This window comes from Cryptomeria japonica, chromosome 2 (genome assembly GCF_030272615.1).
Source record: "Cryptomeria japonica chromosome 2, Sugi_1.0, whole genome shotgun sequence".
NCBI classification, from domain to species: Eukaryota; Viridiplantae; Streptophyta; class Pinopsida; order Cupressales; family Cupressaceae; genus Cryptomeria; species Cryptomeria japonica.
This window is the reverse complement of record NC_081406.1, coordinates 658,735,730-658,754,840: the sequence shown is the minus strand read 5'-3', so window position 1 is coordinate 658,754,840 and position 19,111 is coordinate 658,735,730. Positions and strand designations below refer to the sequence as shown.

Below are 19,111 nucleotides of genomic sequence, written 5' to 3'. Positions count from 1 at the left end.
ATTTTCAAAGGCCTTCAGATTGGAATTTGATCTAACAACTTCCATCAATTTCTTGGAATGATTGTTGTGGGCTGCATTCCAAGAAATTCAAACTAGATCTCTTCAAGACCTTTACAATGGTTCTTTGAAAATTGATAATGGGCTAAAAGTTATGACCTTGCCAAGTTGAAGTACCAAAATAAATAAGTTTTTTTTAAAATTTCAGTTTGGTTTCCATCCAATTGTCCATTTCAACTTCCAAGGATGTGGTGAACTTCGATATTCCTTGAAAATGTATAAAAAAATTTAAAAATGAATAAAGATAACTTTTTGGAGGCATACATCTCTTGACGAGTTTGCCATATTGTTTAGTTTTACATTTTCACAATATTGCTGGTTCCTCACCAGGTATTGTTACTTGTAGTCCTAAATGAATTCAGATCAAGAAAAGAAAGGACAAAACATCTTCCAGGACCAATATCAGGAATAAGAATTAGAGATCATGAAGACTAACCATATTTAATCTTCACTCTATCTATACAAGGTATGCATAATTTGACAAACTTTCCTTCATGAATCAGCAAATGTTTAAAAGATTCACCTGCACATTGAATTACTTTAACCGCACCTAAAATCAATGATGACAGAACTAATCAGAATAGACCATTATTACAAATTTACAAGGATCACCTTGTGCCAAAGAGAGAAGATATTTATGCCCATAACAATGTCACAGTAGTAAACAACGATAGCACCAATCCAACGCAGATAACAACAATAGCTCCAAAAGCCTGATCACAAATAATTCATGAACAAATATTTTATAAAAATCATAGAGTAAAATGATATAAAAATATCAAGATTAAAATCAATAAGTTTGAATTGAATATAAATTCATTACCCATCGTCTAGATTTGAATCTAAACTTTGTGGTGAACCATGATAAACCCTGATCAACAAAAGGAGCAACTGCTAGAGCTCTGCATGTACATACATTTATCATACAAAATTCTTAGTTTCCGGCGACTAAGCTCAAACATTTAGCGACTCTATATGGTCTCAACTATTTTAATTCATAGTAAATAGTACAAATCAGGTAAAATACATTAAAAACCAAAAATTTAAAAGAGGTACACATACCAAAGTAGATATATTCGACAGTTAATTGGAACAAGATTTATTCATTAGCATAAATCAGATAGAACACATTACACACCAAAAATTTAAAAGAGATACACATATCCAAGCAGATGCATTCGACAGTTCATTGGAAAAATACCTACCCGCCAGCTCTCAAAATTTTTGTAACCTGGCTTCCAGCCCAAACCATTGCCAAAATTTTCAAGAACCTGTGATAAGAAAATTTTATATTGTAAAACAATAGTATATTCTTAGCAAAACACTGATCCCAAACAAGGAGTTACCAGTCTTTGATGAAACACTAAACAGCCTATGATATTATAATGCATGAAGATGACAAAAACAAACTGATCTGGAATGTATTTTAGATTTGCAATCCAAAAGACAACTATCTTTCGGTATTTAGAGGTGAAAAAAATATCTCCTATTGAAATTTTAAACTGACACGTGTCCATCATACCTATTTAATACATATTGCATTTATTACAACCCTACAAGTTCTTATAGAAGGCAGCAAGTTCAATTTTTATGATAATATTGGAAGTCTGACCACCAAATAAGAAGAATTATTCTTTGAACCAGTCACCTTTGTGCAGCAGGAAAATAGCCCATACCTCCAGGTGCAGGAGCAATATAGAACCTGGCATAACATAATGTTTATCCATTAATTCAAACTAGAGACTCTTTCCGAGTCAATTGCAGTAGATGCATCAACAATTAAATTCATTTTTTTAATACATTCTAACATGAGTTGCAATGAATAAAGAAAAGCTACTAACAAGTTAGGCTCAATTTAATATTTGTATGACATCATCCCAATATAATTAAAACAACGCAATGAAATAAATAAATGAAAAAACTTAGTTGAATATCCTTGGTAGTGAAACTCACATAAATCCTCATCCATAACAAATCCTACGGTGAATTGCAACAAACAGAAAAAAGCTGCTAATAAGTTAGGCTTGATTTTATATTTGCATATAGCGTTATCCCAATTAGACTAGAACCCTAATAAAATAGATAAATTTAAAAATTTAACTAAGAAAATCATTGTTATTGAAATTTATATAAATTCTCGTCCATAAAACATCAATCTCAAAGCAACGCAAACAGCTACTCTAGGCAGCCAAAAACACATTGTTTGTTAGGTTAATTGTTGAAGTATCTCCATGAAGGATTTTACAAAAAGAAGATATTGCATTATCTATATGAAATGCATCACATAAACTGTCATGGTACTATTTTGGTATTTGAGTAACAAAGGTGGTCAAGGTAGCTTTTTGGTGTATAAGAACCCTATGGTGGAAGCCTTGGGGGATTACTTTTCCATTTAACTTATGTATTGTTTGATAAGGTGTTCATACCCTATCTAGATATGAACTTGTTCTAAATAGAAATATGAGGAAAGCTCACAATAATTCTTTTAATTTCCACACTTCACAACACTCAATTCAGATTATTTCAACACTTCTTACCACTTCCATATATCTTTCAGATAACAAGACATGGTTTTAACAAGGATAGACAACAACCAACCTTAATGTAAACATTAGTGTGATAATAATATGAGATTTTTCTAAATGGCTGCCCCATTGATAAGTGATTTTAATGAAATTTTTGGTTGTTTCTCAAATGGGCGTGACAAGGTCTTTCTCTTGAAAATAATGCTGGACATTGTATTTATATGTAATACACTTAGGAAATGACATTTCGATATCAAATCATGTAGAATGGGTAGAGATGGACATTGTGACCTTTGGTATTGTTAATTTCTTGTTATTTAGCTACAAATTAATTGCTCAATAAATTTCACAAAATAGAACCAAAACCATTTTAGTCTATTTGATTTATAACAATTAATACACTAGGATAATTAACAACTAATAACAGTGGAAGCAAAAAATAACAAGAAACCAAGGATAATTAACAACTAATAACAGTGGAAGCAAAAAATAACAAGAAACCGATCACAAAAACACAATAATACAGATATACCCAGGAAACCGCAATATGGGGAAAAACCTGCAATGTTGGATCTTCTATTCAGCCTCAAGAGCAAACTTACTTCTCTGAATACAATCCTAGTTGCTACAAAGATCTTACATGTATAGCCCTCTTGATGAAACATCAACATGCAAGAGAAGAGAAACTTTCCTTACAAGATGCAAGAGAAAAGAAACTGGAACTTTCCTTACATGACTCAGACTAATTCACACATAAAACTGCTCTTGGTGTTAACCTCACAACTCTAGGAAACATTCTATTTACGGAATAGAAAATATGCTAATGCTGAACATCCAACTCGAGCTTCACTTAAGCAACTTCCACACTCCACACCTTTCAAGCTACAAAATAATCAACACTCCCTCTTAGCAAGGAAGGTGTTCTAAACAACACCCAACTTATCCCTAAAGAATACAAACTTACTCTTTATCAAGGCCTTGGTCAAGATGTCTACTATTTGTTCGTCCGTAGGAATGTATTGTAGCTTCACTGTCCCCTTCTCCACACAATCTTTGATGAAGTGGTGCTTGATCTCAATGTGCTTTGACTTGTCATGAAACACTGGATTCTCAAAGAATTTGATACAACTCTTATTATCACAGTAAATGATTGTAGGATCTAGCTCCTAATCAAAAAGACCAACTAGAAGTTTTCGAAGCTAGATAGCCTCACATGTAGCCTTAGTCATCGTGTTCACCAAATTTTCGGCTTTAGGTTAAAAAATCGGCAAACTTATAAAAAACGTATGAAGTTTGCAAAAATTCGGTTTAAATTCATATGATGATAGGCAAATGTTTTTCTCTGTCAGCAGATGAGTTCCCAGTTGCCGCCGAGAGGTTTGAGGGCCATTGAAGAGTTGCAGGTTGACGCGATGCCTTGCCGCGGGAAGGGTTTGTAGACGTTGCGTCGGCAAAAGTTGTGGCCGAATATAGACATTGCTAAAAATGTTAATATTAAAAAAACACATTAAAGTTGTTGGATTTAAAACCTTTATAAAGTTAATTATTTAATATTATTTAACATTTGAGATGTAATTGAAATTTAGATCCATTAATTAACAAGACTTTATAAAGCTGTCGGATTTAAATATAAACATTTAATATATCAATAATTACTATAAAAGTTGCCAAATTTAATATTAAATATATTAAAAATTAAATATTATAGAATATTATTTTTAATTATTAATATATAAAATTTGACAAATTTAAATTAAATTAAACAAATTTAATATTGTTTATGCTCATATTTTTTAGATATATTATTTATATTTAAAAAAAATCAAATTTATATTAAATGAATTTAATGCCAATTTTTTTTCTCGTGCCGAATTTCATCCGAATTTTAATGTAGCCATATTGGTTGCCATAAACTCGGCCTCAATAGAACTCAATGCAACTAACTTTTGTTTCCTGTTGTCCTAAGAGACTGCTCCTGATTCCAAGCTGAAACAACACCTTGAAGTGCTCTTCCTGTCAGTTGTACTGCTTGCCCAATCTGCATCGGTGAACCCCTCAAGATTCACTCCATCCTGCTGAACATACTTCAGCCCATAATCAACTGTGCCTTAGAGATACCTCAAACCATGCTTCGCAGCCATCCAATTCACATGTTTAGGTTCCACCATAAATTGACTGAGTGAATTTACTATGACACAAATGTCTGACCTGGAGTTGACCAGATACATGAGAGAGCCTATCAACTGTCTGTATAAAGTCGGGTCCACTGCCTCTGATTTGGAAACATCAATCTTCTTCCAGTTGGTCACAAGTGGCGTGGACATGGGCTTACAATCCTCCATCCTAAATCGCTTCAAGATATCAATTATGTACATCCCTTGTCCAAGGAAGATCTCTCCCTCTTTCTGCCACAACTCTAATACTAGAAAGTAGTGCATCAACCCCAAATCCTTCATATCAAGCTCTCCTGCAAGATCCCACTTCCAGTGGGCTATGAGCTCTTCTAACCTTGTGAGAAATAGGTCATCAACATATAACACCAATATGAGAGGTTTGCCCTTCACTTGAACATAGTATAGGTTTGGATCTGCCTCACTCTTGGTGAAGCCCACACTCTGCAAGTAACTATCAATACGTGCATACCATGCCTTGGGAGCCCGCCTAAGCCCATACCGTGCTCTCTTCAACTTGCATATGTGGGAATCCCTCCCATGAACCTCAAAACCCTTTGGTTGTTTTATGTAAATCTCTTCCTCAATCACTTCGTTGAGGAAGGCCATCTTCAAATCCATATGGTGAATCCTCCAACCCATTTGTGCTTCTACAGAAACGATAGCCCTTATGGATGAGTACCTGGCTACTGGAGTAAAGGTCTCGTCATAGTTGATCCCTTCCTTCTGAGAAAACCCCTTAGCCACAAACCAGGCTTTGAACTTTTCCACACTACCATCTGCAACATACTTAATCTTATACAACCATCTCGACCCCACCACTAACTTGTTTTTGGGTTGTGGCACTACCTCCCACACGTTGTTCTTCATGGTGGAAGAATACTCTTCCACCATGGAATCCCTCCATACCTGATGCTTGGATGCCTCCTAAAAGTTGGAAGGCTCCACCTCAATCAATTCACTCATAAGTAACATATAATTAGAATAACGTTTGGGAGCCTTTCTCTTTCTGATTGGATCCTGAGGATCACCAACATACTCTTGGGCCTCTCTCAGTGTTTGCTCAGCTGCCCTGTTTCTCCTCCTCCCTGTGATAGGATTCTGAGGCTGAGGAATCCTTTGTTCCTCCTCTTGATCAACTTGCTCGGCTTGCCTGATTTGCTCTCCAACTTGCATGATTGAAGTTTGAGGAATTTGTGCTGCCTCAACCTTTGGTGCTTGCTCCTCCTCTTGAACCTTTATCAAGCTGTCAGAGTTCTGAAGAGCCTTTCCCTCCTCGAACTTCACATCTCTATGAACAACTGTTTTCCTAAGGGTAGGAATGTAAACCCGATAGGCCTTAGAAGTTTGACTGTACCCAACTAGGATACCCTTCTCTGCAGTTGGTTCCAACTTGTTTCTCTTCTGCATGGGAATATGACAATACACAAGGCATCCAAAGATGCGAATGTGCTCCAAATCTGGTTTCTTCCTAGTGAACGCCTCTTTTGGAGTCAATTTGTCCAATACTTTGTGTGGGCTCCTATTCTACAAATACACGGTTGTATTGCAAGCTTCTGCCCATAAAAACCAAGGTAGATCCTGATCATGAAGCATGGCCTTGACTACTTCAACTATAGCCCTGTTTTTTCATTTAGCAACCCCATTCTGCTGAAGGTTGTACGAAACTGCCAACTGTTTCTTGATACCTTCCTAAGCACATAAATATTTGAAGGCATTCGAGGTATACTCACCTCCATTATCAGATCTTAGTATTTTGATCTTCCTCCCTATTTGGTTCTCCACGAGAGCCTTAAACTCTTTGAACCTACTAAAGACTTCATCTTTATTCTTTAGAAAATATATCCACGTCTTCTTGGAGAAATCATCAATGAAATTTAATAATACTCGTACCCATTCAAGGATCTTGTTTACATGGGCCCACACACATCTAAGTGTACGAGATCGAAAATCCTTTTGGATCTAGTGTCATTGCTTGGAAAAATGGTCTTGGCATATTTCCCAAGAGCACAACCCTTGCACACCTCATGCTTTTCGACCTTGATCTCAGGCAGCCCCGTCGCTATTTCGTTGAGCACATTAAGTGCTCCATGGTGAAGATGAGCCATCCTCCTGTGCCACAATTCTCCAAGCCCTCTATAGTTGCTCACCAACACGTGCTGGTTCAAACTGTAATCTAAACAAGGTGCCATGCCTAACTCCAATCAAATTTTCTACCTTGGAATTTTGAGGATGAATATAGAATTTACCCCTTCAAAGGTCACGATGTAACCGTTGTCCTCCAAAGTAAAAACAAAGATTAAATTCTTTGTCATGCCAGGGACATACAACATGTCCTCCACCAACAGAGGTATGCTAAACTCCCTCTGGAACTTGACTGTGACAACACCAGTTGCATGGTACTTGGCATTGTCCCCAAGCTCAATATAGAAATCCAACTACTTCTCCTCCAATTTAGTGAGACTCCCGTCACGTGGCAAGAAGCCCCACTATCAATACATACACAGTTGGCAATTGAACTTGAGAGATAGACAATGAGTGAAGAATCATTCTCAAATCGTGTTGCAAACTCGTCCACCTCTGCTATAGCAGCAACTTGCTTCTTATGCTTGTCCTTGCTTTTCTTATTTGGGCATTAACTGGCATAGTGAACCATCTAATGACAACAAAAACACTTTATCTTACTTAGATCTTTCTTCTTCCCATTCTCGAAAGAATACTCTTCAGTTTTCCATTTAGTGAACTTCTTACCCTGCTTGCAAGAGCAAGATTTTCTTTGTCTTCAACCTTCTTCATCTGACCTCCTCGACGAGCACTTTCACGGATCTCCTCTAGGACGAAATCATCCCAAAGACTTGCCCAGTCGGGTAGGTGATCTCTGTTGACAACACACTTGACAAACACTTCCCAGTGCTTCGAAAAACCATTTAGGGCTATTCGAACCAACTCATCATTAACAATCATCTCTCAAATAGTAACCAACTCATCCCTAACCTGAGTCAACCTAGACAAGTAAGAGGTCATGCTCTCGCCCTTGGACATCTTGGTGTTATTGAATTTGTCCTTGAGTACAACTCCGATAGTCGCTCTGATAAAGTTTTGTGAGCGTATCCCACATTTCCTTGGCGGTGTCTTTCCTGGATAGATGAGGAATCAAATGATCTTTTACCCCATCGATGATAATCCTCAGAGCCTTGGCCTCCTTGACTTCATGCGAATCTAGGGCAATAGGATCATTTGTTGGTGGAGTCACCTCTGTACTAGGATAGATCCATAACCTATTCTCCTTGAGAATGGATGTAATTTGAACCTTCCACTATACGAAGTTAGATGCACCCTCAAGCTTGTCCTTATATCGAACACTGGTTGCCATAGTCACAAAAGAAACTAGAGATTGAATTCTAATTTTGTTTTCTCCTTGAAATCCGTGTCACAAATCTTGGCTTCGTATTCAGAGTTTAGATCTCTGATACCATGTTAATTTCTCATTATCCATCTACAGATTAATTGCTCAATAAATTTCATAGAATAGAACTAAAACATTAGTCTGTTAGATTTATAACAATTAATACACTAGGATAATTAACAACTAATAACAACGTAAGCAAAAAATAACAAGGAGCCAATCATAGAAACACAATAACACATATATACCAAGGAAACCCCAATGTGGAGAAAAAAATGCAATGTTGGATCTTCTATTTAGCCTCAAGATCAAACTTACTTTTCTGAATACAATTCTAGTTTCTAAAGAGATCTTACATATAAAGCCCTCTTGATGAAACATCAACTTGCAAGAGAAGAGAAACTTTATGATGCAGTCAAGGTAGGGAGATCCAATGAAGGACAACCCATCCTTGCAGCCTAACACAAACACCATGCAAGATATACCGGTAACCGGTAACACAATGCCAGATAAAGCAAAAAGAACAACCGATAACAACACATAATACAGAACCAGTAAATAGTATAAACAAATCTTATAACAATCTGAATAATTACATATGCCACATGGTGGACCGCAACCCAGGATTACAAAAAAACTCTTACAACTTAGAGGATGATCTGCAGATCATCCTCTCAACAAATCATCATCCGGTAACAGCTTCCACTGTTCTGCATTGATTCGGACCTCAGCCATCTCGGCTTCAGTCTCCCTGGACCAGAATCTCGCCAGAATCAATATACAAATCTAAGATCTGCAGATCTTCTGCTCGACGAATAGGTCTCAGGTAACAGTCTACACTGTTCTGCACTGATCCAGACTTCAACCATCCCGACTTCAATCTCCCCAGACCAGAATCTCTCTGGAAACTACATCTTGCTCGATCTCGAACTTCAGTCTTCTATCTTCTATCCTTTGTCTCCTCAAATGATATGCAAACTTCTCTTTATACCATCCGCAAATAATAATAACTTGATCAAGTCGGCCTAAAGACCAACCGGTTCATGAAACGTGTAAATAATAACAAGTCGTCTCAAATCATTAAGAACAACTTCCAATGCACAAAACATCACACGGTCCTCCGGGAACATCGAAAAAAACACAAGAAACATAAATCAACGATCCGCAAGTCACGAAGATCAACCGCAACCCGATCCAACTTCGCTCAGCACACTACAAGACTAACTGTTAAGAACATATCAACCAGGCCAATACTGGAACCAATATCTCACCGGAATTAAATCCAAATGCCATGAAACTCGAACACAACAAAGACTACGAACACAAGGGAATAAATCCAAATCCACAATGCTAAACTCTCAAACATGAAGAAATGCCATGATCTCTAAGCAATTCCATTGCTAACTGCCCAAACTGGTAAGAACTACACCGGTGCTCCTGCATCACTTTCCTTACATGATGCAAGAGAAAAGAAACTGGAACTTTCCTTACATGACTCAAACTAACTCACACATAAAACTGCTCTTGGTGTTGTTAATGCATGATAGCTTCGGTAAGATAAATGATCGAATGAGAGATAAATGAAGTCTCTCATTCAATCATTTATCCTATCAATAAATTATTATGAAAAACTTCAAGCTATTGATCCTTCATTTGATGACCATTCTTCATTTGTATATGTTCAATCTACTTTGTTCGATCAATGCTTAACTATCGATAATCATCCTATAGCATAGAATACCGATTAATATCGGTTTACATTATAACGTATGGATCTCGATTAATATCGGTTATCTTATTAACTGTGATCACCAATTATTATCGGGCTAACCAATGTATTCCGATTTATATATCGGTTAATATATTAAACAGTGAACGATAATGGTTATCGGATTATCTAATAAACACCGATTGGTATTGGGTGGCAAATTAAGCATGCACCAATTGGTATCGGGTTAAGTATACACCGATTGGTATCGGGTGGCAAGATAAATATACACCGATTGGTATCGGGCTGTTAAGTTCAGTATACACCGATTGGTATCGGTTTGTTAAGCATACACCGATTGTAATTACAACGATAAGTCAAAGGGTGCGATCAAGTAATGTCTTGATCGGTCATGTCTAAAAGACATGACCGGTCAAGGCATTGCTTGATCCTCCCTACTTGCATATACATATCAATCGGCATTTGTGAGAAGGACATCGAAATCAATAAATGCTCCTCTCACCTGCAATATAAAAGAAGATAATTAGAGTTATCATATTAAATAGATAATACATAGTTAAAAGAAAAGATAAACTAGAATATAACTTGCATTTTGAATTGAGAATTGAATAACATTTATAGGTGTTAACCTCACAACTCTAGGAAACATTCTATTTACAGAATAGAAAATATGCTAATGCCGAACATTCAACTCGAGCTGCACTTAAGCAACTTCCACACTCCACACCATTCGAGCTACAAAATAATCAATAGGTATCACAACCTCCAATCTATTGCAGGTCCATATATCCAAAGACGAGGTATAAAAAATTTGTGACAGCTGTTCCACAACAAAAGTATACAAGGATCCATTCCACAATGAAAGTATCTAAGGACATAATCTCCCAAAATGTATGGATGATTTTGGTACCAAAGTATCCTCTTAAGTCTTGCTGGGCAGCAGCCGCAAGTTCTTTTTTCTTGTAAGGTGTGTATACTAACATCTTGGGATTTTTGTGTATGGCAAAATTGCTTGCAAATTGTTTGGAATAGTTTGTAGAGGTTATGTTTAAAAGAGTGCAACCATGACCAGGCTCTTGAAGTGTTCCAAGAAGCTGGTTCAATACTTAGAGGATAAGAAAGAAACATTCCAAAATAAAATATCTTTTTTAAAACATCCTCTTCGTTAATTTGCAAGAAGGCATGCAACATTAAATGATTAAAATAGATGGAAGAACATCTCAATTCATGCAAGGACCTCATGACGCAGGAGCATCTAGGCCAGTGTGTAGTCTTTTGTAAAACCAAAAACATTTTTGAGAGTTTTGTTTTCAGTTCGTGTTCAGTTTTGTGTGCTTTTGTTGTAGGTTGTTTCTTTTACTTCAACCTCATTTTGTGAAGTGCTACAGGGAGGTTTCATTATGATTTGTGCTCTGAACCATCTGTTGTGGTGTCATGAATACATTAGAGTGTTGTTTCAGAAAAAAATCAAGCTGCCAAAAATATAGCTTTGAATTAAACAGGCTGTAATAAGATGGTGATAGGAATCTTTACATGCTAATTGCTAAGATTTTATAATGTGTTAGGATAATCTCTTGGCCAAGCTCTAATTGGTATAAACAATCTATCTTGGGTTAACAGCGATAGGAAGTTAAAATTGAATATTATTTTAGTGATCCATGCATTGAGTTGGATATAAATGGGTTAACTTGTTGCACAACATTGTAATATCCCCTATTGGGACTTAACCTAATCTGCCCAAATTCTTCAATTAAGATTTGAATAATGCTTGGAAATGGAAACTGTATCTCAGTATTCTGATGTAGAGGCCTGCAACCAGGTTAGTATTACAAAATAAATAAACACATAATACCAATATTGTACAAATATAATTCAGATTTACAATTCTAACATCCCAGATGTACATATGGGAAATTCCCTTTGCAGTTCTATCCAACCAACTCATCATCATTAGGGAGCACACCAGTTGGGAGACCATACAAGGTGCCTCGAGCCATTCCACCCAGCCCAGAAGCATGGAATGACAATCTCCATTCTCGTCTCCCAGCCCCACTTGGGGTGTCTCTATCGGCGTGGCTTCCTGGCTGCTTGCAATCCTTCATACTACATAGTACCACGTCTCCCCTCCAAAATGAGATAGCCCAATGGATAGGAATTCCTTAAGGGAATTGTCATATGTATCACATATATACAGGCAGAGATATGTCAAATATATTTCTCCTCCTCAAATGACACCTTCATTGTATATCTTCTATTGTGAGGGACAAGTCACACCCTTACATCATGCCTTCCCTCCGAAAGGGTCACAACCTTTCACAATTACCACCCTATCAAAGGGTCACAACCCTTCATCATTTCTGTCCTTAAACGTCACTTCCTTATTTTCTGCCCATTCCTCTCTTCTTCCATTAACCTTCCTTAATCCCTCTACTTCCTTCTTTCTTCCTCTCTGCATTCCATATCCTTTTATACAATCCTAGTTTATTGAGAAGACACATCTCTAGAAAAAGAGACATCCATTTAAAGGGTCATACCTCCTCATTGCTGTCTTTTAAAGGGTCATATCTCATGTTTGAGGGAGTCACAACTTTTCATTTCATGTTTTTTGACCATTCATTAACTTAATTAAATTTTAATTATATTCTTTTATATTTTATTTTTATTTTTATTTTTGTTCTTTTGTATTATAATTTTATCATTATTATTTATTATTAAAATCTATTTCAAGGTGGGGACATTACAAACATTGAACATATTCTTTACCCTTTGAGATCTGCCAGCTTTGGATTACTGATTTAGAGGAGTTTACTTTTGTCTCTGACTTATTTGGCACTGGCACAAGAAACAAATCAGTGGCTTTTGCCTTTGGCAGAGCAAGTTGATTTCATTTTTTAAGTTATAGCTAAGTTTGTGGCAGTTTATTGGGCCTTGGTAGCAAAATTTCCCGATTTTTGGTGTCGTAGTAGTGTGCCATTTTATCCCAACTGTGACTTTCCAAAATTTCCTTTCTATTTGTGGCATGAGTTTTGTATTTCCTTCAAACTTGTTGATTTGCAGATGTTTTCTTGATCATCCTTTGGCTGCATGGAGTCATCTTTATAGTTTCTTTGCAATTTCAAATGTCATGGGGGTCATGACTTGCTATAAAACATGTGGAAAATTTGAGAAGGGTGAAATGACAGGTTTTTTGTAGGGTTTAAGGAGGGGTTTTATTGTTGCTAGCCACGTGGAGACATATCAAGGAGAAGGGTGATGGGAACAAGCCAGGGAAGGTGAAGGGTTAGTAGAAGGATAGAAAAAGAAAAGAACAGATTGCTAGGGAGAGGACGGAGAAAAAACAGAGAAAAAAAAAAGAGAAAACAGGAAAATTTGAAGAATAAAAAACATAGGAAGTCATAATTTGTGACTAATTGTTGCAGGAAACTCATATGAAGGTGGGAGATAACATTTAAGCAGTGACAACAGGAACAAAGCTAGAAACAGTGAAGGAAAAGAATGTTGCAGATATTTGTATATGTTGGAAAATAGTTTTAAAATGCATGGTTAATGTAAATAGGCTGCCACAGAGAAGATTATATTTCTTGAAGCATATTGTTCGTTGTAAAAAGCTATAAGAAGTTCAAATAAAATATTGTTAGTTTTTGCCTCTAATTTAGATTAGATGTGTTAGTTTGTATTTAGGGCTACTGGGTTGGACACTTTGTGATAAAACTTCCTAGTCTAGATCTGTACAAGTGGTATCAAATGGTTATTGGGCTATGTCAAGAGAGGCTATAAGAAGACTTATTGTGGGTGAGTGAGAAGGAAAGCCTGTTATTGCAAAGAGATTGGAAGAAGAAATGGCACACCGAGGAAGATAGAGAGCATCAATGGTTTCTGATACAACGGAAATGTTAAGGGGGGTTATAGTGAGGTTGGATGCAATGGAGGTGGCACAACAGACAGCAGTTGGAATATAAGATGTTAGTGAAGACAAGGAGGAAGTAGAAGATTGAGAATTGGAAATAGAAGATACAATGGATGATATAAAAGGAATTTTTTTAAGAGCAATGTCAAATCCTACCAACAGATTAACAGATTATCAATTAAAGTTTTTTTAAAATATTGCAAAACCTTAAGCAAAAGGAATTGTGTGTCAAGATTATAAAGAAGAATTCTATGAATTGAATATTTGAGCTTGCCATGTCAAGAATGATTAAGAAAAGATCTCTAGGTATGTATATTGGTTACAAGTGTCTATTAAAGATAAAATTATCATGATTAGAGAAGCAGCTTATTAATTTGCTTTAAAAGTAGAGAAGCTAGCAAGAAAACAACAAAATAATTCTGACAACAAAGGAAGGTTTTCCCAAGAAAAGGGACAATCTAGTAGTGGAAAAGGACGATAAGGAAAAGAAAGAGAATCCAACACAATGCAAAATAGTAAGTACAACCAAAGGACAAGGGAAATAGGAGATTCCTCAAGAGGAAGGGGTTATTACAGAATAGGAAAAGGAATAGGATTTAGTGACACATGCTATAAATGCAAAGAAGTTGACCATAGGGAATTTTAGTGTCCATGGGTACAACAAAACAAATAGAGAGTGAATGATGCAAGAAACCATGTTGCACAAGTAGATGAAGAAAGTATGGCTTCACCCAAAGATACAAAAGAACTGGAACAAGGGGAATCATTAATGTTGAAGAGTGTTGCTGAAACCAGAAAAGGAGAAGCAAGAATCGATAGTGTGTGTAAAGTAGGTGGAATGTGCTCCAAGGTGTTTGTGGACAGTGGAAGAATGAATAATTTAGTCTTTCAAGAAACGGTAGAAAAACTCAAATTAAAACAGTTCAAGCACCCAAACCTATACAATCTTTTGTGGCTATATAGAAAGGAATCCAACTTTTGGTAAGTGAGTAATGCTTAGTTAATTTTTATATTGCTGGTTAGAAGGATGATATTATGTGTGATGTCCTATTGAGAAGATGTTGTGCGTTGCACACGCTCCCTGTCGCCGATAGGGTCCTGTTGTGACCATTTCACACATCACCCCATTGCAAATGGGGACCCCCTCTTTTTGCTCGTTTTTCGCTTGCTTTTCGCTTCGCTTTTAGGGTTTTGTTAGTCAGTCAATTGTCTGGATTTAGGGTCAAGCCTTAGGGTTTTAATTGCCGTCTTTTCAGGCCAGAATCTAGTCAATTTTGAGAGCTTTTGAGCTTCCTTTCGAAGGATGCAAATTTTGAATGCAATGATTTCGCCAGAATGGTCTATTTTCAATTGGAATTTTGAGTGCAGAGCTTAAATTTGTCTAAGTGTTGATGATGAAATGTGAATTTTTGTCCGATTGAATATTTTGACCAGATTTTGAGTTTTTTGATTTTTGATCCTAGGCATTGTAAATGATTTGTTTTCGCCGTGTGAAGTGATAAAATGTGTAAAATCATGATATTTTGGCCTGTAGGAGCAGAATCGCTCCTGTCCCTCAGTGAAGGACTGGAGCTCGTTTTCGAATATCTTACTATCCTTGCAGGGTCAAGGTGAATTTCGAGTTGGAAATGATAGAGAAAGGCGTGATCTTTCCATTGAATATAAATTGAAGATTTTCACAAGCACAGAGGTGCCTCCAGGAATCAAAATCGCTCTTGTCCCTCAGTGAAGGACCGGAGCTACAAATCAAATATTGCTTTGTCCTTGCAGGATTTCAACGACTTGACGATTTGAAGATGTCCAAGGGGATATGTTTTATCGAATGAATATAACTTGAAGTGTCGACATGGAGGAGAATGGTCCAGAATGCCAAAATTGCTCCTGTCCCTCAGTCAGGGACCAGGGCGAAGTACATTGTAGCTCCCATCCCTCTCCAAGGGACTAGAGCGATATTCTTCATAGGGCGAGATTCAGGCAAAGATCAAGTCAAGTTTATGTTTGAAGGCAAGGAAGGAGGTGAAATGAACTCATTGAAGATAAATTGAAGATTACCAAATGTCAACACAAGACCAAAATGCTTAAGTTCGCTCCTGTCCCTCAGGAAGGGACCAGAGCGATTTTTGTTGTAGATGATTTTCTTGCCAAGTTACAACCGATCTCAAGGCATGGATGAATAGAAGGGTACATTACGAATCCGTTGAATATAAGTTTTGAAGATGACGAAATGAAATGAGGCCTACAGGGCTAGAATCGCTCCTGTCCCTCTCCAAGGGACCAGGGCGATACAGTGAGTATGTTGCCTTTTCCTCAAGTTCAAAACCGTTCCAAGTCAAGATGAAGGGTGGTAAAGGCGTTTCAAAGTGTCCCAATGAAGAACGAAGTATCCAAAGTTGCTAAATTGAATGGATTTACACTAAGACCCCTAGTTCGCTCCTGTCCCTCTCCAAGGGACCAGAGCGAAATTTGCATAAAGGCATAAATTTTGAAAGTTTGTCAAGCATCAAGCGATTAAGGAGGGTCAAGGGACGTCATATCACGCATTGAAGGTAATGACAAGCTGAAGAGCGCAAGAACAAACTCAAAACCTTGAAGTTCGCTCCTGTCCCTTGGGAAGGGACCAGAGCGATGTTTATTATATTGGCTAATTCATGCAAAAATCACGTAAGGTCAAGACTTCACAAGGTTGTAAAAGGTTTAAGGCGTCTTTTGAAGGAGATATACAAAAACTTCAAACGTAAAATGATCGTCAAATTGAATACAGAAGCTATATCGCTCCTGTCCCTCTCCAAGGGACCAGGGCAATTTATATGGAATCATTCATTTTCCTTCAAGTTCATGCCAAGTCAAGGTCTTTCGGGATCACACAATGTATAAGGTGTCATTTGAAGATGATTTACAAAGGTTTCGAACGTCAAAATGTTATCAAATGAGCTATAGAGCCTATATCGCTCCTGTCCTTTGGACAAGGACCAAAGCGATTTTTACTAAAACACTTATGCTCCTTCAAAATCAAGACAATGCAAGGATTGGCGAAGTAAAGGACGTCCTTTGGAAGACAATGAACGAAGAACGAAGATCAAATGTTTACAAATTTGAGCCAGAACATGGAGATCACTCCTGTCCCTCTCCAAGGGACCAGGGCGATATTTGCCAAAACGCATGATATCCTTTAAAGACCACGTCAAAACAAAGTTGTACAAAGTTTTAAACATCATTTGGAAGGCGATACAAAGGGAAATGGACGTTAAATATTACCAATTTGAGCTTAAAATGGAGAAAAGATAAGGATCGCTCCTGTCCCTCTCCAAGGGACAAGGGCAATGATCCTTCCAACGTCTAAATGCCTCATAAAAGTCAAGTGATACAAGCATGGATTAAAGAAACAAGGTTATTATTCGCCTCGTGATGGAAATTTGAGATCAAAGATGCAAGATCAAGGAGAAAACACTAGGATCGCTTCTGTCCCTCTCCAAGGGACCAGGGCGATATTACATCCAAAGGCACTAGTTCGCTCAAAGCAAGGCAATCAAGCTCGAAGGACCCAACTAAAATGCCGATTTGAACGTAAGGATCAAGATTGTGGACGTCGAAATTGCAAGAATCATGACAAAGTTGATGGATCGCTCCTGTCCCTCTCCAAGGGACCAGGGCGATGAGGTACGTATCTTCCATTTTCAAAATTTGGCGCTCAAACATACATTTTTTGAATTTATTTAAAATGCTAAAAAAAAGAAAAATCGATATTTAATGAAAATTAGCATTTAAATATTGCGCTTAGTATCAATTAATTATTTTGCCTTGTAAAAAATCGAATTTGATAATTTAAAATAAAGGCATTTAATTAATTAATTAATTAATTAATAAAAAAATCGAATGGAGCGCTTAGATATGGAGGTCGGCCTTTATTATTTAATTAAAAATCGTTTGAAAATTGCTTTATATCACAAAAGTCGGCCTTAGGGTGAATGGTGAGAAGCGCTTATAAAGAGAGGTGAAAACCATCATTTTTACATCATCATTTTACCATTCAAGTGCGAGCTTTCATTCCAAGCAAGGTGGTGCGAACTATCAATCAAAGGAAAGTGCGAATTGATATCCAAAGGTGGCGCTAATATTATTCAAGGTGGTGCGAAATTTGGAGATTCATTTGTGCGAACTTGAAGATCTATTTGTGCGAACTTGTCAAGCATTGAAGAACACGTCAAAGATTTCAAAGGTGGTGAATTCCTTATTTTGAAGTGGAGATCACGTTGAAAACCATCTTTCGTCAATCTTGCCTAGGCGATTTTGTTCTTTTTGCATTCTAGAGTTAGCTCTCTATTGAGGTATGGCGATTTGGTTTTATTGTTTTATTTGTTGATCGTCATATTTTAAATTTTGAATTTTGATTTTTGAAATTTTGAATTCCTAGCTCAATCGTTTTATTTTAGGAAATGATAACTCAAAGACTTATCATGAAGTTTCCTAAAATTTATTCTCTAATCTATGTTATTCATTATAAAATCTAGCTTCTCATTATGAAATGTTGTGTAGGTATGGCAACCCCGAAGGCAGGAGCATCCACCAGTCGTTCAGCTCTCATGAAAGAGGATCAGAAGACCGAAGAAGTGGAGACCAAGATCGTGTCGAAGTGGAGCCACATTGGAGATACAAACTTAGGCAACTTCAGCACGAAGAAGTTTCGAGAGATCCCTTACATTGGCAAGCCATCGCCTGTCGCCCGGAGAATAATAGAGAGTGGCATCATTAAGGCGGCCAGCTTTCCTCCAGCTGTTCAGTGCCATGAGTTGATGATCGAGTGTGCTCGTCATTATGATCCACAGTCCAGAACGATTGTGTCCAAAGAGGGAAACACTTCGGCGTACCTTTCAGAGGAAGCTATAAGTGAAGCTTTCCATCTTCCAGAGCACAGGGACATGATATACAAGAGCATAGAAGGAGCCAGATCAATGTACAAAGATGATCCAGATGCTTGTCTAAGCATTATCAATAAGAACTGGCTACTTAAGAGCCGTCCCCGTCTGAGCAAGGTCCCGAACACACCGCACAGGATTGATTTCCAAGAGGAGTACAGAGATTTGATTACCATGCTCAACCGAGTTACAGGAGCCCCTCATGCCTTCTATTTTGAGAAGTGGATGTTTTACTTCATCCAGGTGATCGTTCAGGGAAAGGGTACGATACATTGGGCTAGGATGATTAGCCATTGCTTGGACGTACAGTTGAGGAGACTCAAGGCTACTAAGTCCTTCCACATGAGTTCATATGTCATTTATGCCTTGATTAGGAGTGTTGAGTACGCAGGACTACCTCACA

The 19,111-nt window shown here is 37.3% G+C and overlaps 1 protein-coding gene across 1 annotated transcript in view; it reads right to left on the bottom strand.

Moving 5' to 3' along the window:
* Positions 1 to 272: 272 nt before the first annotated feature.
* The window catches only part of LOC131034082 (uncharacterized), an 86,785-nt gene continuing 67,946 nt past the window's right edge, over positions 273 to 19,111 (bottom strand). Inside the window, exons 7-10 of the mRNA XM_057965442.2 lie at positions 1,706 to 1,759; positions 1,263 to 1,328; positions 881 to 959; positions 273 to 770 (exon numbers count right to left, since the gene is read on the bottom strand). Of these exons, the coding sequence (XP_057821425.1) occupies positions 693 to 770; positions 881 to 959; positions 1,263 to 1,328; positions 1,706 to 1,759 (277 nt within the window). The 3' untranslated portion in view covers positions 273 to 692. The remainder of the gene's footprint in view (positions 771 to 880; positions 960 to 1,262; positions 1,329 to 1,705; positions 1,760 to 19,111) is intronic.